At 41.1% G+C, this 25727-nt stretch overlaps 1 protein-coding gene across 1 annotated transcript; it reads left to right on the top strand.

Moving 5' to 3' along the window:
* Positions 1 to 15488: 15488 nt before the first annotated feature.
* Positions 15489 to 16307, top strand: LOC138910340 (uncharacterized). Its single transcript, XM_070201573.1, has 2 exons — positions 15489 to 15665; positions 15879 to 16307. The coding sequence occupies exons 1-2, from the start codon at positions 15489 to 15491 to the stop codon at positions 16305 to 16307; spliced, it is 606 nt and encodes a 201-aa protein (XP_070057674.1).
* The last annotated feature ends 9420 nt before the right edge of the window (positions 16308 to 25727 follow it).

Below are 25727 nucleotides of genomic sequence, written 5' to 3'. Positions count from 1 at the left end.
CGTGCAACACGTGAGTTATCCGTGCAATATGTGAGTTATCCGCGCAGTTGATATTATTAGCACGTGAGTTGTCAGTGCAGCGTGTGGATATAGATCCATCCCCCTAGGGTCACCCTCTCTTGTTTCTCTCTATTGGAAATTCTATGGAAAATCTGGCCAATGTTGTTTGGTTATTGCATTTCATTTTTGCTTGAAATTCCCATGATTATTTACCCGTTTTACTTGCATATCATCTCTATATGCTGGATCATTGACTGAGCAGAGTACTTGAGTGATTGTGGGCACCAAGGTGGTTTTATCCGTAATCTCCTGATTTGGTCATATCTCTATTTTGTACTTGTTAAATTTATGAACTGTAGAGGTTATAACAAGTATCATTTATAATTTTTGTTGCTTTTACTTCGTCGAGGTTAGTTATGATACTTGATGAGTACATGGGTTCGGATGTCCTCATGCTAAACTATGCACTTAATTGTGAAGATCCAGGTGTCGGACCCAGTCACGGGTAGTGGACTTTGCTAGCTAAGTTGATCACCGGGAGACGAGGTAGAGCTACATTCTCGACCGTAGTACTGACGTCTCTTTCTATATTGTATTGTTGTCTTTATTTCAAACAGTATTACTATTTAACTTTCAGACTTGTATTTTCTTTTTTAGAGCCCATGACTCTATATTTACTAATTCTGGGGGGACGTATCATGTATTGACATTATTTTTCTATAGCAAGGTTTAGACTTATGTTAATTCTGTCATTTCTGCTATTTTGGATCATTTTTGTTATGTCCGTCTTGCCTAGCAAGTGTGTTAGGAGCCATTACTACTGGTTGGAATATTTGGTCATGACATCGCCTGTATGATGATCCCTACTTTCTTGTACTTAAGGACACGTGCAGCACGATGATGCTAAGGAGATTACTATTGGTGATGATGATGGATTGCGACTTCAGGGTCGAGTTTGTGTTCTTAATGTCGATGGCTTGAGAGAGTTGATTCTTGGGGAGAGTCATAGTTTGCGATATTCTATTCATTCGGTTCTACGAAGAGGTGTCGCGACTTGAAGCAGCATTGGTGGAGGAGGATGAAGAAGGACATTGTTAGACATGTTTCTAGGTGTTTGAATTGCCAACAGGCCAAGTATGTACATCAAAAACTGGGTGGGTTGCTTTAGAAGATTGATATACTAGAGTGGAAGTGGGAGCGCATTACTATGGACTTTGTGGTAGGGTTGCCATGGACCTTGAGGAAGTTTGATACCATTTGGGTCATTATGGATCGGTTGTGTAACGACCCGACCGATTATTTTGAGAATTAGCGTCCTGTTCGACGGCTTAAGGTCTCGAGCAGCTTCATATTATGTGTTATGACTTGCGTGTGTGGTCGAGTTTGGATTTCAGATGATTCGGGATTAATTTGGAATAAGGATTCTTGCTTTAGAAGCTTAAGCGATAAGAGTTGACCGGAGTTTGAATTTTTGTTAGACGACTAAGAAATGGTGTTTTCACGATTCTAATAGCTTCGTATGGAAATTTTAGACTTATGCTTGTGTCCGGATTAGGATTTGGAGGTCTGTAGGCTAATTTGATGCATTTCGGCAAAAATCAAAAAGTTGAAGGTTAGAAGGTTGAGAAGTTTGATCGAGAGTTGACTTTATTGATATCGGGTTCGGATTTCGATTCCGGGAGTTGAATTAGCTTTGTTATGTCATTTGGGACTTGTGTGCAAAATTTAGGTTCATTCCGGGTTGAATTGATATGTTTCAGCATGAGTTTTAGAAGTTAGAAGATTTGAAAAATTCATAAGTTCGATTAGAGGTGCGATTCGTAGTTTCGACGTTGGTTGATGAGATTTGAGGCCTCGAGTAGGTCCATCTTACGTAATGGGACATATTGGTATATTCGAACGGGGTCCCGAGTGGCACGGGTGAGTTTCGAACGTGGTTTGGATCATTTTGGTCATGTTGGCAGTTCTGTTGCTGGTTCTTCGCACCTGCGCAAAATTGGCCGCAAGTGAGGATGCACTTATACGATGGATATTTCGCTTTTGCGAAGGGGAGGTGCTATGGCAAGATCCTCTTCTACGGAGGGAGATGCGCAAGCGAACTTGCGGGGAGTTGATCGCTTATGCGAGTTTGAGTGCGAACTAGGCGTCCGCTTCTGCGGTGGGGGAAGGCGCTTCTGCGGAGTCGCAGGTGCGGCAGATGCTCCACATGTGCGGTCTTTGGTCCTTTGAGTGATAGTCGCATATACAAAGTTTTGGCTCGCAAATGCGAGGCTACTGGTGCGACATTTTGTCCGCAAATGCGAAAAATGCTGGGCAAAAAGGTTATATTCAAAGGTTTGCCATTTTTATCATATTTTGAGTTTGAGGCCTCGAATTTGAGCCATATTTCATGGGTTTTTCATGAAAATCATTGGGGTAAGTATTCTTTATCCGAAATTGATTATATTTTATGATGCCATAGTTATTTTTATCATTCAATTAGTGAATTGAGAAAGAAAATGGAAATTTTTGTAAACTCTTTCGAAACTGTAAAAATGAGGATTTGAAGGATAATTTATTATTGAAATTTGATAATTCTTGTATGGTTGGGCTCATATCGGAGTGGGTTTTCGGATTTTATAATTTTTATCGAGCTCCGAAGTGCGAGCTCGGGGTTAACTTTTGGGTTGACTTTTTAAGTTTAATTAAAACCGAAGTTTTTTATTCCAAATTATTTCCTATGAGTTTTATTTATGTTATGGAATGATTTTGGATAGATTTGAGCCGTCCGGAAGTTGTTTTACTCGAGAAGGTCATTTTAGAGTATCGGTTTGGCTTTGTCGAGGTAAGATCTTGCCTAACTTTGTGCAGGGGAACTACCCCTTAGGATTTGTCATTTGTGCTAATTGTGTCATGTGAAGTCCGTGTACGCGAGGTGACGAGTACGTACTCGGGCTTATTGTGGGAATTTGACCGTTTTACGCTCTTAGGTTCTCATGTCCTTTAAAAAATAATGTTGTCTTATCATGTTAAATCGTCCATTTACTAAATTCACCCTTACATGTCTTATTTGGAGTTGATTGATTCATGCTCTACCTTTATTTCCAATAAACTCTTATGTGCCTTAACTGAAGTTATTGATGTCTTTCTCGTAATTGCTTAACCTTAATTGAAGTTATTATTATCTTTTCCGTAATTGCTTAACCTTAATTAAAGTTTTGTTATCCCTTTCATTGTTGACTTATCTTTATTTGAAATCATTGATTTATGCTATCTCTCTTATCGTCGAGTTGTACTTATGTGGAATTGTTGTTGTACGTATCTCTCCCCTTGTTGAGCTATTCTTGATGAAACCATTACTCCCTATTGTGTCTTTCATTGTGATCTCGTTCTTCCGTTTCCTTTTGTTCTGTAGTTCTTGTGTTGATTTACTTATCGTACTCTTGTGTTATTGTTATTGTTGTTTTACTCAGTGATGTCGAGTCGAGGGCTATGCATGGTTGTGGTATTGAAACTATTTTGAGGAAAAGTTATGGCATATGGGAACTAGTGGTGAGAGACCTTATATTGTGTTGTTATGTTTTTGCCACACGTGGAATTGTTGAGAGGATTGTAGGGGTGTTCGCCCGTGAGTTGTCCGTGATTTTGTTACTAATGATATTTGCACATACGGCATAACAAGGTGGGCTATATATGTAGGTTTGCACATGTGGCGAGACAAGGCAGGCATTTACTTTATTATTGTATACGTGGCGAGACAAAGGTGGGCTATGTCGGGGATGAATTATGATGACTTGTGTTACAACCCAAATTCGCATACCATAGATCACGCCATAAGTTAGTCGACGTAAATCCAAGAAGAGATTATCTTTGAGATGATAAGAAGTTAATCCTATTGGTCTTAAACAATACAAGGGTGTATAAGAGTGGTTAACAAGTATTTGAAGTTAAACGAATCAAGGATGTTGTAACCTGTATTTTCGGGTAACACTAGAGGTGATTAATTGTCCCAAGAGGTCTTGTTTTAATGTATTTGAATCGTATAATATCCGCATCATAAGTCTTGAAGTCAAGTGAGTTATGAAACAAAAGTCGATAAAAGTGTTCGTAACTTAGGTTTATAATTTTACTTAAACTTTAGGTCAAATGTTACTGCATTTTTCTCCTAATGTAATTAGAATTATGGGATGATCTACCTATCAAATTGAAGATCCATGCATCTAGTTTCCAACGCATTAAACCGTTCATCGATACGATCTCGGAATAGAGAGATATTCGCATTTTCGCGAGAGTGCGCCAAGCTGCTCTCTATGGGGCCCACAAAGGCGGTTTAAGACATATGGACATATATAAGATACCTCAACCCCGTTTTAAGTCATTATTTTTCAGTATATTCAGACCTTATAACCCTAAAAACAGTCTCTCAAGGTTCTCTCATGATCCAAGATCCAAACAAAGGGAAAACAACACAAATCAAATATCAGGAATCTCGTGGCGCTAGTAAGTTTCTTGTTCTTCTTGTTGTTGCTGATTTTTGTGTTGTTCAAGCTCATGTGGGAGGTTGTTTTAAGTGTTTTATGTTCTGTAAATACACCTTCAAGTTTATAATATCAACCCTAGGTGATTTCAAGTCTTCTAAAGTAATTCTAGTGCCGAAAAACCCGAATTAATTGCTAGTTTCGCTTCCTTGTTCTTGTGGCAGAATTGAAGGGATATTTCGTGGAAAATTAAGGTCAAATTGGAGTTGTTCTTTCTGTTTAAAGGTAAGGAACCTCTTACTCTATATATATTTAATATTATCCGAGTTGTGGCTAAGTCGTTGATGCTAGAACTTGTGAAATATATATCGAAAGGCTTGGTAGTAATGTTGTTAGTTGGTGGACTATTTTGGAGGCTCAATATGATTATTAATGATGTTGTTTGGGCTGTTTGGTGATTTTATTGACTTGTGGGAAGTCATATAAATAGGGAAGGTGCTGTCCGTTTCATCGTAAAATAGGTTGCGGTCGATACATAATAGTTACGACGCTTAAACGATAATGATAGTGTCATTTCTCTTATTGTAGACTAAGGAGTTATGACATTTGCATAGCTTGAGGTTGGGCAGTATATACAAGGTATGTGAGGCTATCCCCTTCATTCTTTTGCACGACTCCGATTGTACATAATGTAATGAACGAGCTCCCAAAGATACTCTACTCTTAGAAGCTAGCAGTACTTACATTGCTGCCCTTCTTATGAAACGATTGATATTGATGTTACTTCTCTTATTCTTATATTATCAATGTTGTTGGTAGTTCCTGATTCTTATAAGATTCTTGATGAAGAGTTAATCCTAATAACGTGTACGAAGGATACCGACCTTACGTCACTCCGAAAGGTTCAAAATGTGATTCCAATGAGTCCAGCATGCATCATATATATGTATCTATTTTACTCTACCGAGCCGCGCTATAGTCAGCCGGGTATGGCACCTATTGTGCAACCACTAATCAGTTGGGTTTTACCGAGCTCCATGTGGCCGGGTACGATTCTACCGAGCCCTATGATGGCCGGGTACGTTTTACTGAGCCTATTACGGCCGGGTACGATATGATGATGATGATGCCCACAAAGGCGTATGTTTTAAAAGTTTATGTATATATATATATATATGTATGTATCATGTATTTCATGTCAGTAGCCCTCAGAGGTACCCAGATGTCACAGGTTGTATATTCCCTATCACTGTTTACATTATTGTTCTTACTTATGCTTTCCTGCCTTACATACTCAGTACTTTATTCGTACTGACGTCCTTTTTATTTGTGGACGCTGCATGTCGTGCTGCAGGACCTGATAGATGGGTAGACGCAGCTCTCCCACCACAGTAGGCTGTCCAGTTCAGCGGTTATTGGCGAGATCCCTTCTCCGGATTTGCCGTGGTCTTGGTATGCATTTTTGTTATAGACATTATGGGTATGTCGGGCCCTGTTCCGGCAATGTTGTAGCACTTATGTTCCTTTAGAGGCCAGGTGTCGACTCATGTATGGTTTAGAATGCCTTGTCGGCTGATTTTTGTTGTATAGTCTTTCATGACAGCATGGTAGCTCGTACCTTATATATAGTTTCTTGACAGTCTTGTCGTCCCATGTTATGTATGTTCAGGACATTATATTTCATTGTTGGATGTTCATGATCCATGTCTACTATTTATATTGATCTTGTCGGCCCTTAAAGATAATAAGGAAGGTTAGATAAAATGTACGTTGGTGCTCGGCAAGTATGGCCCGGGTGCTAGTCATGACCCTCCAGTTGGGTCATGACAAACTTGGTATCAGAGCAAGTCTGTCCTAGGGGTTGTCTATGAGCCGTGTCTAGTAGAGTTTTGATTATGGATGTGTAGCGCGCCACATTTATAATCAGGAGGCTACGTGACATCTAGGGTTGTTACCTTCTTCCTGAATCTAGATCGTGCGTAGAGTTGAGTAGTAAGTGTTCATATCTAATATTCACCTTGTTTTCTTTCAGCGATGCCTTCGACTAGGAAGCAAGCGATTAGTAAACGGCTTGATACAGCTGTGGGAGAGGGTAACATTCAGGTGCCTCCAGCCAGAGCAGGCCAAAGTGAGGCTCAGAGTGAGATGCCGTCTCATACCTCTCCGTCTCCTCCAGAGGATATTAGGAGGCACCCAGTACATCCAGTTCCTCCGTCTGGCACTACAGACCACAATATGCGCAGTGCGGTGCAATTGTTGACTAGCTTGGTAGCTGCTCAGGCTTAGAAGCAGAATACCGGTGCTGCTGATAAATCGGTTAGTGTGAGAGTTCGTGATTTTATTAATCTAGACCCTCCAGTGTTTACCAGATCAGACCCCAAGGAGGACCCACAAACATATATTGATCAGGTTCATCATACATTGCGGGTTATGCATGCTAGTGATACGGAGGCAGTAGAGTTGGCTTCTTATCGGTTACGGGATTTAGCGATTTTCTGGTATGATAGTTGGGAGAGATCTAGGGGTCCGAACACTCCTCCAGCCGTGTGGAAGGAATTTTCTGAGGCCTTTCTTCGTCACTACTTGCCAGTTGAGATACGACGAGCTAGAGCTGATAAGTTCTTGAACCTTCGACAGGGTAATATGAGTGTACGAGAGTATAGTATGCAGTTTAATTCTTTAGCAAGGTATGCTCCCCATATGGTGTCAGAGATGAGTGATAGGGTGCATCTGTTCGTGAACGGGTTGGGACCACATCTGATAAATGAGTGCACAACAGCCTCCTTGGTAGAGGGCATGGATATTTCCCGTATTCAGGCTTATGCCCAGACCCTAGAGGATCGTAAGCGCCAGCAAAGGGCAGATAGGGAGCAGGATAGGGGCCAGCATAAGAGGGCAAGATTTGCAGGGTATTCTGATGAGTTCAGAGGTAGTATCAGGCCCCAATCTTCGAGGAGTTCGGCGCCACCTGTAGCTAGTGCTCCTCCACAGTTTCAGAGGCCTCGGTATGATCGATTTACCTATTCTGGTTCAGGTCAGAGTTCGAGGGCATCAGGCTCACAATTTCATAGAGATACTAGTCAGACGAGACCCCCAACACCTCGTTGTGATCAGTGCGGCAAGGCCCACTTTGGACTGTGCCGTCGAGGTTCCGATGCGTGCTATTCTTGCGGACAGCGTGGCCATATGATGCGGGATTGTCCTAACAGAGGAGGTGGTGGTATGGCTCAACCGACTGGATCTGTGTCTGGTTCTTCCTCATCAGTTCGACCTCCAGCACAAGGTTTTCAACAGTCGACAGGTCGTGGTAGAGGTAGAGGTTCAGTGCCGAGTTCGAGTGGTGCTCAAAATCGAACCTATGCTCTAATAGGTCGACAAGATCTCGAGTCATCTCCGGATGTTGTTACAGGTATATTGTCTGTGTTTTCTTATGATGTATATGCGCTAATTGATCCAGGATCTACCTTATCATATGTTACACCCTTTGTGGCTAATAAGTTTGGCATTGAACCTGAATTGATAAGTAAACCACTTGCGGTATCCACTCCGATAGGAGATTCTGTGATTGCTAGAAGGGTATATAAAGGTTGCACTGTGATGATTTGTAGTCGTCAAACCTCAGCAAATTTATTTGAGTTAGAAATAGTTGATTTCGATGTGATAATGAGAATGGACTGGTTGGCCTCATGCTATGCAAATGTTGACTATCGTACGAAGATGGTTAGGTTTCAGTTTCCTTGTGAACCCGCCATTGAATGGAAGGGGAACATTGCTACGCCGAAAGGTAGGTTTATTTCCTATCTTAAGGCAAGGAAGATGATCTCAAAAGGTTACATTTATCATCTTGTTCGCGTTAGGGATGCGGAGGCGAAGCCGCCTACTCTACAATTAATCCCCGTGGTCAATGAATTTCCAGATGTTTTCCCAGATGAACTCCCAGGCCTTCCTCCTGAAAGGGAGATTGAGTTTAGCATTGATGCATTGCCTGACACTCAACCGATCTCTATCCCTCCATACAGGATGGCCCCGGCAGAGTTGCGAGAGTTGAAGGCACAGTTGAAGGACTTGCTGGATAAGGGTTTCATTAGGCCTAGCACTTCACCTTGGGGTGCGCCAGTCTTGTTCGTGTGGAAGAAAGATGGGTCGTTAAGGATGTGTATCGATTATCGACAGTTGAATAAGTTTACAATAAAGAACAAGTATCCACTTCCAAGAATTGATGACCTGTTTGACCAACTCCAAGGTGCCAAGTATTTCTCCAAGATTGACTTGCGTTCAGGGTATCATCAGGTGAGGGTTAAGGAGAAGGATATTCCAAAGACGGCCTTCCGGACAAGATATGGGCATTTTGAGTTCTTGGTGATGTCGTTCGGGCTAACAAATGCCCCAGCAGCTTTTATGGATCTCATGAATAGTGTATTCAGGCCCTATCTTGATGTGTTCGTGATCGTATTCATTGATGACATTCTGGTGTATTCTCGTTTCGGAGGCGGAACATGCGGGCCACTTGCGGATAGTATTACAGACCCTTCAGGATCATAAGTTATATGCTAAGCTATCTAAATGTGAATTCTGGCTGAACTCAGTAGCATTCCTTGGCCATGTGATATCTGATGAGGGTATTAGTGTCGACATCAGAAGATAGATGCAGTGAAGAATTGGCCGAGACCTACAACACCGTCAGAAGTCCGCAGCTTCCTGGGGCTAGCAGGATATTATAGGCGGTTTGTAGAAGGGTTTTCCTCTATATCAGCACCATTGACTAAGTTAACACAGAAAGCTACAAAGTTCCAGTGGTTTGATGCTTGTGAACATAGTTTTCAGGAGCTAAAGAATCGATTGACATCCGCGCCAGTGCTCACTCTCCCAGAAGGAACAGAAGGTTATGTGGTATATTGTGATGCCTCAGGTATAGGTTTGGGGTGCATATTGATGCAACATGGGAAGGTGATTGCTTATGCATCAAGACAATTGAAGAAGCATGAAAAGAATTACCCGAGTCATGATTTGGAATTGGCTGCAGTAATATATGCTTTGAAGATATGGCGGCACTACTTATACGGCGTCCATGTTGACATCTACACAGATCACAAGAGTTTACAATACATCTTCAAGCAGAAGGAGTTGAATTTGAGGCAGCGTAGGTGGCTTGAATTACTGAAAGACTACGATGTCGAGATATTGTACCATCCCGGTAAAGCTAATGTTGTGGCAGACGCTCTCAGCCGTAAGTCAATGGGAAGCTTAATACATATTGAGGCAGGTAGACAAGGGTTGACCAAAGAGCTTCACCAGCTGGCCAATATGAGAATCAGATTGTTGGACTCTGATGACGGAGGTGTTACTGTACAGAATACAGCAGAATCATCTTTGGTAGCCGAGGTAAAAGCACGGCAATATGAAGATCCTACCTTAGTAAGATTGAGAGAGGGAATTCAGCAGTGTAAGATTACAGCTTTCAAGATCGGAGGAGATGGGACACTGAGATACCAGGGCCGATTATGTGTACCTAGTGTGGCAGGGTTGCGAGAGAAGATTATGATTGAGATTCACCAGTCCCGATATTCTATCCATCCTGGCTCGACAAAGATGTATCATGACGTTAAGGAGCAGTATTGGTGGGATAACATGAAGAAGTCTATTGCAGAATTTGTAGCCCAGTGTCCTAATTGTCAACAAGTAAAGATCGAGCATCAGAAACCTAGTGGATTGATTCAGAATATAGAGATTCCGACCTGGAAATGGGAGGTGATTAATATGGACTTCATTATTGGATTACCTCGCTCTTATCATAAGTTTGACTCCATCTGGGTGATAGTTGATCGACTTACAAAATCTGCCCATTTTCTGCCAGTTAAGACAACTTACACGGCTGAAGATTATGCGAAGTTGTATATCAAGGAGATTGTTAGGCTTCATGGTGTGCCGGTATCTATTATATCAGACCGAGGAGCTCAATTTACGGCTAACTTTTGGAGGTCTTTTCAGAAGGGTTTAGGCACACAAGTAAATCTCAGCACTGCATTCCATCCGCAGACTGACGGACAGGCTGAACGTACCATCCAGACGCTTGAAGATATGCTACGAGCATGTGTTCTAGATTTCAAGGGGAATTGGGATGACCATCTGGCACTTATAGAATTTGCCTACAATAATAGCTACCATTCCAGTATTAAAATGGCCCCGTATGAGGCACTGTACGGGAGGAGATGTAGATCACCAGTTGGATGGTTCGAAGTCGGTGAGACAGAATTATATGGGCCAGATTTGATTCACCAAGCCATTGAGAAGGTGAAAGTGATACAAGAGCGACTGAGGACGGCACAAAGCAGGCAAAAGTCTTATTCCGACGTCCGACGTCGTGATCTGGAATTTGAGGTTGGTGATTGGGTTTTCCTGAAGATCTCGCCGATGAAGGGTGTTACGCGTTTTGGGAAGAAGGGTAAGTTGAGTCCGCGGTATATTGGGCCGTACAAAATTCTTCGACGAATTGGACAGGTTGCTTACAAGTTAGAATTGCCATCTGAATTGGAATTTGTCCACCCGGTATTCCATGTATCTATGTTGAGGAAATGTATTGGAGACCCTTCTCGGGTCATCCCTATTAAAGATGTACAAGTTACAAAGGATCTATCATATGATGAAGTGCCAGTGGCTATATTAGATCGATAAGTCCACAAGCTGAGAACAAAGGATGTAGCTTCCGTGAAAGTATTATAGAGGAACAAGAATATAGAAGAAATGACATGGGAAGCAGAAGAGGAGATGAAGTCTAAATACCCTTACCTATTCCAGAGTGAAGATAACGAGGATGCCGGGGGAAAGAAGGACGCATTATAAGGTGAAACGGCTCTATGAGGTAAGCAATAGCTTGTGAATACTCTTTTTTTTAATACAAAATGGTAATATGCAGATAATGTACATATCCATAATGCTTTGTATAGTCTTGTAAGGCCATAGGTTAGGTTTAACTGCTTGCAAGTTTGGCTAGTGTCCATTTTATAGGGGAAACTCAGCCGGAAATCTCCGTCGGAATCCACAATGAGTTAGACACCCCATAAACCCTTACATTCGAGGACGAATGTTCCTAAGGGGGAGAGGGTGTTACAACCCAAATTCGCATACCATAGATCACGCCGTAAGTTAGTCGACGTAAATCCAAGAAGAGATTATCTTTGAGATGATAAGAAGTTAATCCTATTGGTCTTAAACGATACAAGGGTGTATAAGAGTGGTTAACAAGTATTTGAAGGTAAACGAATCAAGGATGTTGTAACCCGTATTTTTGGGTAACACTAGAGGTGATTAATTGTCCCAAGATGTCTTGTTTTAATGTATTTGAATCATATAATATCCGCATCATAAGTCTTGAAGTCAAGCGAGTTATGAAACAAAAGTCGATAAAAGTTGTCGTAACTTAGGTTTATAATTTTACTTAAACTTTAGGTCAAATGTTACTGCATTTTTCTCCTAATGTACTTGGAATTATAGGATGATCTAACTATCAAATTGAAGATCCATGAATCTAGTTTCCAACGCATTAAACCGTTCATTGATACGATCTCGGAATAGAGAGATATTCGCATTTTTGCGAGAGTGCGCCAAGCTGCTCTCTATGGGGCCCACAAAGGCGGTTTAAGACATATGGACATATATAAGATACCTCAACCCCGTTTTAAGTCATTATTTTTCAGTATATTCAGACCTTATAACTCTAAAAACAGTCTCTCAAGGTTCTCTCATGATCCAAGACCCAAACAAAGGGCAAACAACACAAATCAAATGTCAGGAATCTCGTGGCGCTAGTAAGTTTCTTGTTCTTCTTGTTGTTGCTGATTTTTGTGTTGTTCAAGCTCATGTGGGAGGTTGTTTTAAGTGTTTTATGTTCTGTAAATACACCTTCAAGTTTATAATATCAACCCTAGGTGATTTCAAGTCTTCTAAAGTAATTCTAGTGCCGAAAAACCCGAATTAATTGCTAGTTTCGCTTCCTTGTTCTTGTGGCAGAATTGAAGGGATATTTCGTGGAAAATTAAGGTCAAATTGGAGTTGTTCTTTCTGTTTAAAGGTAAGGAACCTCTTACTCTATATATATTTAATATTATCCGAGTTGTGGCTAAGTCGTTGATGCTAGAACTTGTGAAATATATATCGAAAGGCTTGGTAGTAATGTTGTTAGTTGGTGGACTATTTTGGAGGCTCAATATGATTATTAATGATGTTGTTTGGGCTGTTTGGTGATTTTATTGACTTGTGGGAAGTCATATAAATAGGGGAGGTGCTGTCCGTTTCATCGTAAAATAGGTTGCGGTCGATACATAATAGTTACGACGCTTAAACGATAATGATAGTGTCATTTCTCTTATTGTAGACTAAGGAGTCGTGACATTTGCATAGCTTGAGGTTGGGCAGTATATACAAGGTATGTGAGGCTATCCCCTTCATTCTTTTGCACGACTCCGATTGTACATAATGTAATGAACGAGCTCCCAAAGATACTCTACTCTTAGAAGCTAGCAGTACTTACATTACTGCCCTTCTTATGAAACGATTGATATTGATGTTACTTCTCTTATTCTTATATTACCAATGTTGTTGGTAGTTCCTGATTCTTATAAGATTCTTGATGAAGAGTTAATCCTAATAACGTGAACGAAGGATACCGACCTTACGTCACTCCGAAAGGTTCAAAATGTGATTCCAATAAGTCCAGCATGCATCATATATATGTATCTATTTTACTCTACCGAGCTGCGCTATAGTCGGCTGGGTATGGCACCTATTGTGCAACCACTGATCAGTTGGGTTTTACCGAGCTCCACATGACCGGGTACGATTCTACCGAGCCCTATGATGGCCGGGTACGTTTTACTGAGCCTATTACGGCCGGGTACGATATGATGATGATGATGCCCACAAAAGCGTATGTTTTAAAAGTTTATGTATATATATATATATATATTTTATGTATATATATATGTATGTATCATGTATTTCATGTCAGTAGCCTTCAGAGGTACCCAGATGTCACAGGTTGTATATTCCCTATCACTGTTTACATTATTGTTCTTACTTATGCTTTCCTGCCTTACATACTCAGTACTTTATTCGTACTGACGTCCTTTTTATTTGTGGACGCTGCATGTCGTGCTGCAGGACCTGATAGACGGGTAGACGCAGCTCCCCCGCCACAGTAGGCTGTCCAGTCCAGCAGTTATTGGCGAGATCCCTTCTCCGGATTTGCCGTGGTCTTGGTATGCATTTTTGTTATAGACATTATGGGTATGTCGGGCCCTGTTCTGGCAATGTTGTAGCACTTATGTTCCTTTAGAGGCTCATAGACAGGTGTCGACTCATGTATGGTTTAGAATGCCTTGTCGGCTGATTTTTGTTGTATAGTCTTTCATGGCAGCATGGTAGCTCGTACCTTATATATAGTTTCTTGACAGTCTTATCGTCCCATGTTATGTATGTTCATGACATTATATTTCATTGTTGGATGTTCATGATCCATGTCTACTATTTATATTGATCTTGTCGGCCCTTAAAGATAATAAGGAAGGTTAGATAAAATATACGTTGGTGCTCGGCAAGTATGGCCCGGGTGCTAGTCATGACCCTCTAGTTGGGTCGTGACAACTTGTGATTGCTTGAAGGCATTGTTATTGATAATATTTGTGTAGTGGTGTGCCTTCCTTGTGTGGGTTATGCATGTTACATTGTTTTGGGTTGTGTCCTATGTGCCATTCGTTGTCTCTACTCTTACATGTTGATTCGAGTTGTGGTACAACTCTTGCACAAGCATACACATAATTAAACACCCATATCGGTTTGAGAAGATGAACCCTGATGTCTATTGATCATTTACACATATTCCCGCATACTTGCCTTCTGTGTGAGAGTTGTACTATTGGCACGTGAGATGTCTGTGTAGTTATAGGTTATTGTTATTGCTGGCACGTGAGTTGTCCGTGTAGATATGCGGTATAAATGGTATTGGCACGTGAGTTGTCTGTGTGGTTGAAATTTATAATGTGGGCACAAGATGCCAAGTGATATGGGTTCTTGATTTGGGACCCGTGATTTGTAATTATGAGGTTTGGTACCTCGGGGAAATTCTTGAATAAATCTCTTGTGAAAGCGGTTATTCTTATTGAGTTGTTGCTTGTTTTCTTTACTTGGTTCCACCGGACTTAAACTGTATTCGGCTTACTCCACGACATTATTACTTGTTTGTTCCCTGTTGCTAATTGTTTCTCTTAGTTTCCTCTTATAAGCATTATTTGTTATTGTTATCATGCTTAGTTTTATATTGATATTGTTCCCTGTTAGTTTCATGGTTATACTTGTACAAGTTATTATGTCTAGTAAGTGTCTCGACTATTCCTCGTCACTACTCCACCGAGGTTAGTCTTGATACTTACTGGGTACCACTGTGGTGTACTCATGCAACGCTTTCTGCATATTTTTGTGCATATCCAGGTACCTCGGAGTTGTTGATCATTCGCTAGCTGATCGGGCATTGTTGTGGAGATTCAAGGTATACCTGTTGTTGCATTTGCAGGAGGACTTAGTGTCACCTTCTGAAATCTTACTTTGTAGGGTTTATTTCTATTCTTGAACAGTTGTATTTAGAGATTTTCTAGTAAATTCAGTAAAGCTTATGACTTGTACTACCGGTTTTGGGATTTTTGGCTTGTATAGAAATTTCCATTTCGAAATTTATAGTTGTTCGTTAAATTTTATCATTATTTCAGTAGGTGTTAGGCTTACCTAGTCCTAAAGACAAGGTGCCGTCATGATATCTTATGGAGGAAAATCGGGGTCGTGACAATTTGGTATCCGAGCTCTAGGTTCATAGGTGCTATGAGTCATAAGCGAGTTTAGTAGAGACTTGCGGATCGGTATGGAGACGTCTGTACTTATCTTCAAGAGGCTACGAAACTATTAGGAAGACTTCACTTCTTTCATTCCTATCGTGCGAGTTTATTGATATCGAGTTTGAGCCTTTGTCATTCTATTCTCTCCCAGATGGTGAGGACACGAGCTACTGTTACTGATGACGATGCCCCCAGAGCCGGTGTTTCTAGGGGCCGGGGCACAAGCAGAGGTAGAGGTCGAGGAGGAGCATGCACCACAGTTAGAGCACCTATCAGAGCAGCAGTAGAGGAGCCGCCAGTAGCTGCGATTAAGGAACGGGCACCGGAAGTGCTTGTTGCTACCCTGGGACTTTAGGACACTTTAGCACAGTTCCTGAGAATGTTTGGCATATTGGCTCAGGCGGGGTTGATTTCGATTGCACCAGCTACTTCACAGGCCAGGGGAGGAGCTCAGACTCCCGCCGCCCGAACTCCAGAGCAGTGAGTCCACATTGGACAGGTTCCAGGGTTCATGACAGCATAGTACGTTGTTCCAGTTCAGGTCGTGGTTAGGGCAATAGCATCTGAGGAGGAACAATTTGGACTTGCAAGGTTCAAGAAGTATCACCCTCCTACTTTCAGTGGTTTGTCTTTAGAGGATTCCCATGGTTTTCTAGAGGAGTGCAACCGTATTCTCTGCACTATGGGTATTGTGGAGATGAGTGGGGTTGCTTTTACTACGTTTCAGCTTAAGGAAGCGGCATATCGGTGGTGGCGAGCGTACGAGTTGGGCAGCCTGGTCGAGGCAGCTTCACTTTCATGGACTCGATTTTCGGAGATGTTCTTGAGAGAGTTTGTTCCCCAGACCCTTCAGGATGCATGGCGCGCGGTGTTTGAGCAGCTGCGCCAGGGCATTATGTCAGTGTCAGAGTATGCCTTTAGATTCAATGATCTGTCCAGACATGCACCTGCTTTGGTTTCTACAGTTTGAGAGCGGCAGATTCATTGAGGGGCTCAGTCATGATATCCGGTTTAGCATGGCTCGGGAGTTGGAGACGGATGTTCCATTTCAGCAGGTGGTAGAGATCGCTCGCCGATTAGAGGGCATGCGGGACAAGGAGAGAGAGGACATGCAAGGTCAAGAGAGAGAGACCAGTAAGCTAAGAGGCCTCACAGACCGGGAGGATCTACTTGGTCCCTATTTTGGAGGCAGATACGACATGGTAGAGGTTTTGTGGGTCAGCCAGTTCAGTTTGCTCTTCAGGCTTCGTACAGTGTTTCAGATACCTATGGGTCTTACAGTACCCGTACCGGACAGCTTCCACAGCCACATCAATGGAGAGGTTTCTTTGAGCGTGGAGATACCAGCCATATGGTGAGAGATTGTCCCAGACTTTAGACAGATGTGTCACAAAAGGGTATTCAGGTAGGTAGAGAGCGCCCAAGAGGGTAAGGCCCGACCCGTTGATATGCTTCCACGGTAGGGCTGAGGCCGCTGTAGCAGATGGTGTTATTACAGGTATGGTTTCGACTATTATAGAGGAGCTTCATTCTTATTTTGACTTGGTTCTGCTTATCGGAGTGAACCATCTTATATTGCTTGACATATGGATGAGTTTTGTGATTTTTGTACTCTGCTTATATGTTTACCCCTGTTAGGAGATTCTATAGTTGTAGGCCGTGTCTATCATTTCATTTTATTCATTATTGAGAGCTATGAGACTAGAAGTGACTTTAGGTACCCATTACGGTAGGTTTTGACTTGATTTCTATTTGGTTGCTTGCGATTCATGATTTAGATGCTCTACCAGTGTGGGAGTTCAGTATGTGTTGTGATTTTATTAGCAAAATTGAATTAGTGGAAGGTTTTAGTTGTTATGATGTGTATTCTACTTGTGATTCAGAGCCGAGGATGGGGTCCTTGCATTTTTATGTGGTTTGATATGTTTGAACTGTGCTATGTGCCGCGGTAGAGTTATATTAGGATGAGATCCTTGTGATTATTTCATATATCTTGATTCTCTATTGTGGAATTGATTTGTAGTATGATGTTGATAGGGAATTGTGCCTGTCAGGTTTGTTTGATAGTTCTCTCATGTGTTTCTCTTTGCATATTCAGCCATTTTTTCGTTATGCTTATTGAGTTTTAGCTTGCGAGGTGGGTGCCCAGGTGGCATTAGAGGTGACTTGTTGATTCAGGGTGAATAGTTACAAGGTCTTCGTGTTTCTTGCATCGTTGTTGGTGTTGTGGAAGTCTGGAATGAGGTTTTAGCTGAGATGAAGTTATTTGCTGGCGCTGTATTTGATTATGGGCAACTATTATGATCATCTATTGTTATGTGGTGTGTTTGTACTTGATGGGTGTAGCCATGAGTTGTTGCAGCTGGTTGAGGCTGACATCGTGTATTGATGTGGGAGTCAGGTCTTTTGGAAATGATCGGTAGAAGGAATAATTTTGAGTTGAGATGGTGTTTTCGGGCCTATGTGGATTTGGGTGTTCTTGGCACGTTCGAGGACGAATGTTTGTTTAAGAGAGAGAGGATGTAACAACCCGACCGGTTATTTTGAGAATTAGCGTCCCGTTTGGCAGCTTAAGGTCTCAATCAGCTTCGTATTATGTGTTATGACTTGCGTGTGTGGTCGAGTTTGGATTTCGGATGATTCAGGATTGATTTGGAAAAAGGATTCTTACTTTAGAAGCTTAAGCAGTAAGAGTTGGCCAGAGTTTGACTTTTGAGTAGACGACTCCGAAATGCTATTTTGACGATTCCAATAGTTTCATATGGCGATTTTTGTCCGGATTCGTATTTGGAGGTCCGTAGGCTAATTTTATGCATAATTTGATGCATTTCGGCAAAAATTGAAAAGTTGAAGGTTTGAAGGTTGAGAAGTTTGATCGGGAGTTGACTTTGTTGATATCGGGTTCAGATTTTGATTCCTGGAGTTGGATTAGCTTCGTTATGTCATTTGGGACTTGTGTGCAAAATTTGGGTTAATTCCGGGATGAATTGATATGTTTCGGCACGAGTTTTGGAAGTTCGAAGATTTGAAAAATTCATAAGTTTGACTCGAGGTGCGATTCATAGTTTCGACGTTGGTTGATGTGATTTGAGGCCTCGAGTAGGTCCATGTTACATTATAGGACTTATTGGTATGTTCGGACGGGGTCCCGAGTGGCTAGGGTGAGTTTCGGACGTGGTTCAGATCATTTTGGTCATGTTGGCAGTTCTAGTGTTGGTTCTTCGCACCTGTGCAAAATTTGCCGCAGGTGCGCACGCGCTTATGCGATGGATGTTTCGCGTTTTGCTTCTTCGAAGGGGAGGTGCTAGTGTGAGTTCTGCTTCTGCAGAGGGAGATGCGCAAACGCTCCTGCGGGGAGTCGATCTCTTCTTCCAGTTTCAGTGCGAACTGGACGTCCGCTTCTGAGGTGGGGGCAGGCACTTCTGCGGAATCGCAGGTGCGGCGGATGCTGCGTAGGTGCACGCTTTGGTCCTTTGAGTGATAGTCGCAGATGCAATGTCATTTTGTCCGCAAATGCGAAAAATGCTGGGCAGAAAGGTTATATTCGAGGGTTTGCCATTTTTATCACATTTTGAGTTAGAGGCCTCGGATTTGAGTGATATTTAGTGGGTTTTTCAAGAAAATCATTGGGTTAAATGTACTTTATCCGAAATTGATTATATTTTATGATTCTATAATTATTTTTATCATTAAATTAGTGAATTGAATGAAAGAAAATGAGAATTTTTGTAAACTCTTTCAAAAGTGTAAAATGAGGATTTGAAGGACGATTTGATATCAGAATTTTATAATTCTTGTATGGTTGGACTCGTATCAGAGCGGGTTGGATTTTGTAATTTTTATCGGGTTCCGAGGTACGGTCCCGGGGTAGAATTGAGTCGACCGGAGGTTGTTTCACTCGAGAAGGTCATTTTAAAGTATCGGTTTAACTTCATCGAGATAAGTATCTTACCTAACTTTGTGTTGGGGGACTACCCCTTAGGATTTGAGCCATATATGCTAATTGTGTCATATGAAGGCCATGTACGCGAGGTGACGAGTACGTACTCAGGCTTATTTATGGTAATTTGACCGTTTTAGGCACTTAGGTTCTCATGTCTTTTAAAAGATGAAGTTGTCTTATCATGTTAAATCCTCCATTTACTAAATTCACCCTTACGTATCTTATTTGGAGTTGATTGATTCATGCTCTAACCTTGTTGCCAATAAACTCTTATGTGCCTTAATTGAAGTTATTGATGTCTTTCTCGTAATTACTTAACCTTAATTGAAGTTATCATTATCTTTTTCGTAATTTCTTAACCTTAATTAAAGTTATTATTATTTCTTTCGTAATTGCTTAACCTTAATTGAATTTTTGTTATCCCTTTCGTTGTTGACTTATCCTTATTTGAAATCATTGATTTATGCTATCTCTCTTATCGTCGAGTTGTACTTATGTGGAATTGTTGTTGTACGCTATCTCTCCCTTTGATGAGCTATTCTTGATGAAACCATTACTCCCTATTATGTCTTTCATTGTGATCTTGTTCTTCCGTTTCCTTGTGTTTTGTAGTTCTTGTGTTGATTTATTTGTCGTACTCTCGTGTTATTGTTGTTGTTGTTGTTGTTGTTATACTCAGTGATGTCGAGCCGAGAGCTATGCGTGGTTGTGGTATTGAAACACTTTTGAGGAAAGGTTGTAGCATATGGGCACTTGTGATGAAAGACCTTATATTGTGTTGTTACGTTTTTGGCGCATGTTGTATCATTGAGAGGATTGTCGGGGTATTCGCACGTGAGTTGTCCATGTTTTTGTTACTATTGATATTTGCACATTTGGCGTGACAAGTTGGGGTATATATGTGAGTTTGCGCATGTGGCAAGACAAGGTAGGAATATTATTATGCACGTGCGGCGAGACAAGGAGGGCATTTACTTTATTGTTTCTCACGTGGCGAGACAAGGTGGGCTATATCGGGGATGAATTTTGATGACTTGTGATGGCTTGGGGGCATTGTTATTGATAATATTTGTGTAGTGGTGTGCCTACCTTGTGTGATTTACGCATTTTACATTTTGTTGTGTTGTTTCATATGTACCATTCGTTGTCTCTACTATTACATGTTGACTCGAGTTGTGGTACAACACTTGCACAAGCATACACGTAATTAATCACCCATATCGGTTTGAGAAAATGAACCCTGATGTGTATTGATCATTTACACATATTCTCATATACTTGCCTTCTGTTGAGAGTTGTACTATTGGCACGTGAGCTGTCTGTGCAATTATAGGTTATTGTTATTGTTGGCACGTGCGTTATCCGTGCTGATATGAGATAGATATTAATGGTATTGGCACGTGAGTTGTCCATGCGATTGAAATTTGTAATGTGGGCACAAGATGCCAAGTGATTTGGGTTCGTGATTTGGGACCCGTGGTTTGTGATTATGAGGTTTGGTACCTCGAGGAAATTCTTGAATAAATCTCGTGTGAAAGCGATTGTTCTTTTTGAGTTGTTACTTGTTTTCTTTACTTGGTTCCACCATACTTAAACTATATTCAACTTACTCCATGGCATTTTTACTTGCTTGTTCACTATTGCTAATCGTTGCTCTTAGTTTCCTCTTACAAGCATTGTTTGTTATTGTTAACATGCTTACTTTTATATTGATATTGTTCCCTGTTAGTTTCGCGTTTATACTTGTACAAGTTATTATGTCTAGTAGTGTCTCGATTGTTCCTCGTCACTACTCCATCGAGGTTAGTCTTGATACTTATTGGGTACCGCTGTAGTATACTCATGCTATGCTTTCTGCATATATTTGTGCAAATCCGGGTACCTCGGAGTTGTTGATCGCTAGCTAGCTGATCGGTCATTGCTATGGATGTATACGGTCGAAATCGGACTCATCTATTGGGTAACAGATCAGTATTGAAATGTGAACGGTTGAAGATAGACCTCGGGTTCCATCGAACTAGGACACGAGGTCAGAATGCCCGTCTTCAAGGACATCGAGTCCATGACCCGGAACCAACCCTGACACCCAATGACCTCGAGAAAACATTGTTAGATCGGATAACAGAAGGCCAAAATATCCGTAATGGAATGAATATCACGGCGGGAATCTCGGCACGTATCAACGGAATACCGGCTAATTAGCAAATCATGAGATTTGTTTACCTTTTATAGAATTGTACCTAAAGTAGGACTCCTCTACTATATAAAGGGGGTCTGATTATTTGTCAAAGGATATGTAACAATCATTCAGAAGCAATATACTGTTGTTTCTCTTTAAGTTCTTATTCAACTGTGATCAAAGTGCATCCTGTGCAAGGAGGACCCTCCTCCCAAGGCTGCTACTGTCTAATTCGTGTGGTTTGAATTTATTTTATCATACTTTGTTCTAATTGCAATTTAATTTATCGCCTTGTGTCAATTTAATCCACGTATCCTTAAAACCACTTACAAATTTAATTGTTATCAGATTTTGAGGTTAAACAATGGAGACTCGAGGTATACATGTTTTCGCGCTCGCAGGGCTCGGAGTCACCTTCTGAAATCTTACTTTGTACCATTTATTTCTATTCCGGAAAAGTTGTATTTAGAGATTTTCTAGTAAATCCAGTAAAGTTTATGACTTGTACTAGCGATTTTGGGATTTTCGTCTTGTATAGAAATTTCTATTTTGAAATTTATATTTGTTGGTTAACTTTTGCCATTATTTCAGTAAGTGTTAGGCTTACCTAGTGTTAAAGACTAGGTGTCGTGATGACATCTTACGGAGGGAAATCAGGGTCGTGACAGGTTGACTAAGTCGGCGCACTTCATTCCGGTCATGACTTCCTACTCTTCAGAGCAGTTGTCTAGAAATCCATATCAGGGAGATTGTTCGCCTGCAGCCTGTATGGTGTATCTGTTTCTATCATCTCAGACCGCAGTACTCAGTTCACTTCGTACTTTTAGAGGGCGGTCCAGCATCAGTTGGGCATGCAGGTTGAGTTGAGTACTGTATTTTACCCTTAGACAGACGGATAGTCCGAGCGGACCATTTAGATGTTGGAGGATATGTTGAGAGCATGCACTATCAATTTTATAGGTCAGTGGGACCAGTTTCTAACTTTAGCGGAGTTTGCGTACAACAACAACTACCAATCACGTATCCAGATGGATCCGTATTAGGTCTTATATGGGAGGCAATGTCGTACTCTGGTTGGTTGGTTCGAGCCTGGTGAGGCTAGGCTACTGGGAACAGACTTGGTTAGTGATGCCCTAGAGAAGGTGAAGTTGATTCAGGAGATGCTTCCCAAAGCATAGTCCAGGCACAAGAGTTGGGCTGATAGGAGAGTTCATGATGTGGCATTCATGGAGAGTTAAAAGGTTATTCTTTGATTTTCACCTATGAAGGGCGTGATGAGGTTCGGGAAGAAGGGAAGTTGAGCCCGAGGTTTATTTGTCCCTTCGAGGTGTTGGAGAGAGTTGGTGAGGTTGCCTATAGACTTGCCTTGCCTCCTAGTCTTTTGGGAGTTCATATGGTGTTCCATGTTTCCATGCTTCAGAAATATCATGAAGATAAATCACACGTCTTGGAGTTCAGAACAATGCAGTTGGATGGGAATCTTGCTTACGAGGATGAGCCAGAAACCATTTTAGATAGGCGGGTTCGGAAGATGAGATCGAAAGATATTGAATCGTGAAGGTCCATTAGAGAGGTCATCCAGTCATGGAGGCGATTGGGAGACCGAGCATGATATGCGGAGCAGATATCCTCACCTTTTTGTACTCCAGATATGCTTTAAAACTTGTTCGAGGACGAACATTTGATTAAGGGGGGAGAATGTAACGACTCGGCTGGTTATTTTGTGTATTTGAGCCCGCATTCCCATTTGATGCTTTATAATGTTTGGTTTTTGTTTTTTGACTTACGGGGATGATTGGTTTGGTTCTGGAAAGGTTTTGGAGTGTAAACACTTAGTTCCTAATTGGAAGCTTAAGTTACAAGAATTGACTAAGGTTACAAGAATTGGAAACTTAAGTTACAAGAATTGACTAAGGTTTGATTTTTGTATAAACGACCCTGGATTAGTGATTTGATGATTCCAATAGGTTTGTATGGAGATTATGGACTTAGGCGTGTGTTCGGTTTTGGATTTGGAGGTTCCTAGGGTGTTTTGGCGCTATTTGCCGAAAGTTGGCAATTTGAAGGTTTGGAGAGTTCCTAAATTTGACTAGGGATTCAATTTGGTGAAATCAGACTCGGATTTTAGTTCTGCGAGTTGTAATAGGTTCTTTTTGTCATCGAGACTTGTGCTCAAAGTTTGAGTTCATTTCGGATAGGTTAGGCTTGAATCAGACTCTTGGTTGAAGTTTGGAGGTTTTTGAACTTAAGAGAAGTACAATTGGCGTTTTGGCCTTTGATTCATTATTGTGATGTTATCGTATGTGCTTGGAGGTTTTTTGTAGGTCCAGATATTAATTACGGACTGGTTGGTGTGATTTGATGGGGTCCCGGATGGCTTGGATGAGTTTCAGACTACTCGAAGCATTTTGAGAGTTGCAGGTTTTTGCTGGTGTCAGGCCTTTCTTCGTGATCGCGGAGGTGTATTGTGATCACGGAGGGTGTTTTGGTGCTAGGAATATTTTTTCTTCACGTTCATGACACTGGAGTTGCGTTCGCAGTGGGTGAGCCAAATTTGTCTCTGCGTTCGTGAAAAGCGACCGCGTTTGCTTTAAGTTGAGGCAGCTGGGGGGGGGGGGAGGGTTCGCCAGGTCTTGGCCTTCACGTTCGCACAGGTGGTCTCGCATTCGCGTACGACAATGGAGTATTGTGAATCGCGTCGCAGGCTGAGGGCCATATTTGCGAAGAGTCATTTGATGCAGTGTGATTTTTATGCTTCGCGAACGCGACGTAATGGCCGCATTCGCGAAAGCTATCGCTGGGCACACTTATTGGTGATATAATTTCGGATTGTTAGCCATTCTCTCATATTTTGAACCCTAGACGTAGAGAGGTGGTGATTTTGGAGAGAAAATTCACTACTACATTGGAGGTAAGCAATTTTCACTTGGATTTGGCTTTATATCTTGATTCCCCATAGATTTATACACACAAACTTAGATTTTTAAAAGAAAATTTTGTGATTTTGTCTACAAATTAAGTAAGTGAAAGTTGGGGATTTGGGAGTTGATTTGGACTTGATTTTGGAATCTAATCATATATTTGGACTTGTGGAATTATGAGTAGTCGGGATCTACCCCTTGACTCGAGTTTTAACCGTGTGAGCACGTATTAACTTTTGAGGATTTGATTAAAGATTGACGCTTTATTATTTCGAGTTATTTCCTATGGTTTTATTTGATATTATTGAGTTCATTTAGCTAGATTCGAGCAGGTCGGAGGTGGTTTAAGGGAAGGTAATTTCGGAGGGTTGATTTGGCCCTTTTGAGGTAAGTATCTTGCCTAATCTTGTGTAAGGGAATAACCATTAGGCTTAGACCTTATTTTGTTTAAATGTAATGTATGCGATGTGACGTATATGTGAGGTAACAAGTGTATATATGGATGCTTTATTTGAAAAATGACCGGATTAGATTCTAGGCTTCTACTATGCCGTTAATTAATTGTGTGCTCTCTATGATACATGTGAAATTCTTGTATGACTACGCAAGTTTACCTTTTCATGCTAGAGATCATGTTTTAGGATTATAATTTCTTAATTGGTCAAGATGGGCATTTATGGAATTATTGCTAAATTGGTTTAGCCATAATCATGATCTATATTTTGAAGCCCCATCCGCATTTTTATTATTATAATTTCCTTGTGCTCTTTGTTGAAAAATTGTGAGTGTATGTCTTTTTGATATCACATTTGTTATGATTATGATACATATGGGCATGTTGGGCGGATTGATTGGGTGTTGGCACGAGGTTTATCCATGCGATTGCGATTGATATTGTTGTTGGGGTATGAAGCATAAGGGTGAATATTGTTATTGTGTCGAGGTATGGAGTATAAGGGTAGATATTGCTATGGTGTCGGGGTATGGAGCATAAGGGTGAATATTATTATTATATCGGGGTATGGATCATAAGGGTGGATATTGTTATTGTGACGAAATGTGGAGCATAAGAGTGAATATTGTTATTGTGATGAAATGTGGAGTATAAGAGTGGCTTTCATGATGATGAACACGTATTCTTGAAACTTCGTTGTGTATTTCAGCAAGTTTTCAAGCCGTATTTAATATGCTATCATATGCCTCTGTTCCTATTTGATGATTTATTTGTCAAAAATGTATTTTCTTATGTTGAGTTGTTATCAAATGCTTTAACGAGATTTGTTGGTATTGTACTCTATTAAATATATCCTTGTTTCTAGTTATTTATATATTGCACAAGTTTTTTGA

The sequence above is a fragment of the Nicotiana tomentosiformis genome, chromosome 1 (assembly GCF_000390325.3).
Source record: "Nicotiana tomentosiformis chromosome 1, ASM39032v3, whole genome shotgun sequence".
Taxonomy (NCBI): Eukaryota; Viridiplantae; Streptophyta; class Magnoliopsida; order Solanales; family Solanaceae; genus Nicotiana; species Nicotiana tomentosiformis.
The sequence above is the reverse complement of the archived record's forward strand: the minus strand, read 5'-3'. Positions and strand labels throughout refer to the sequence as shown.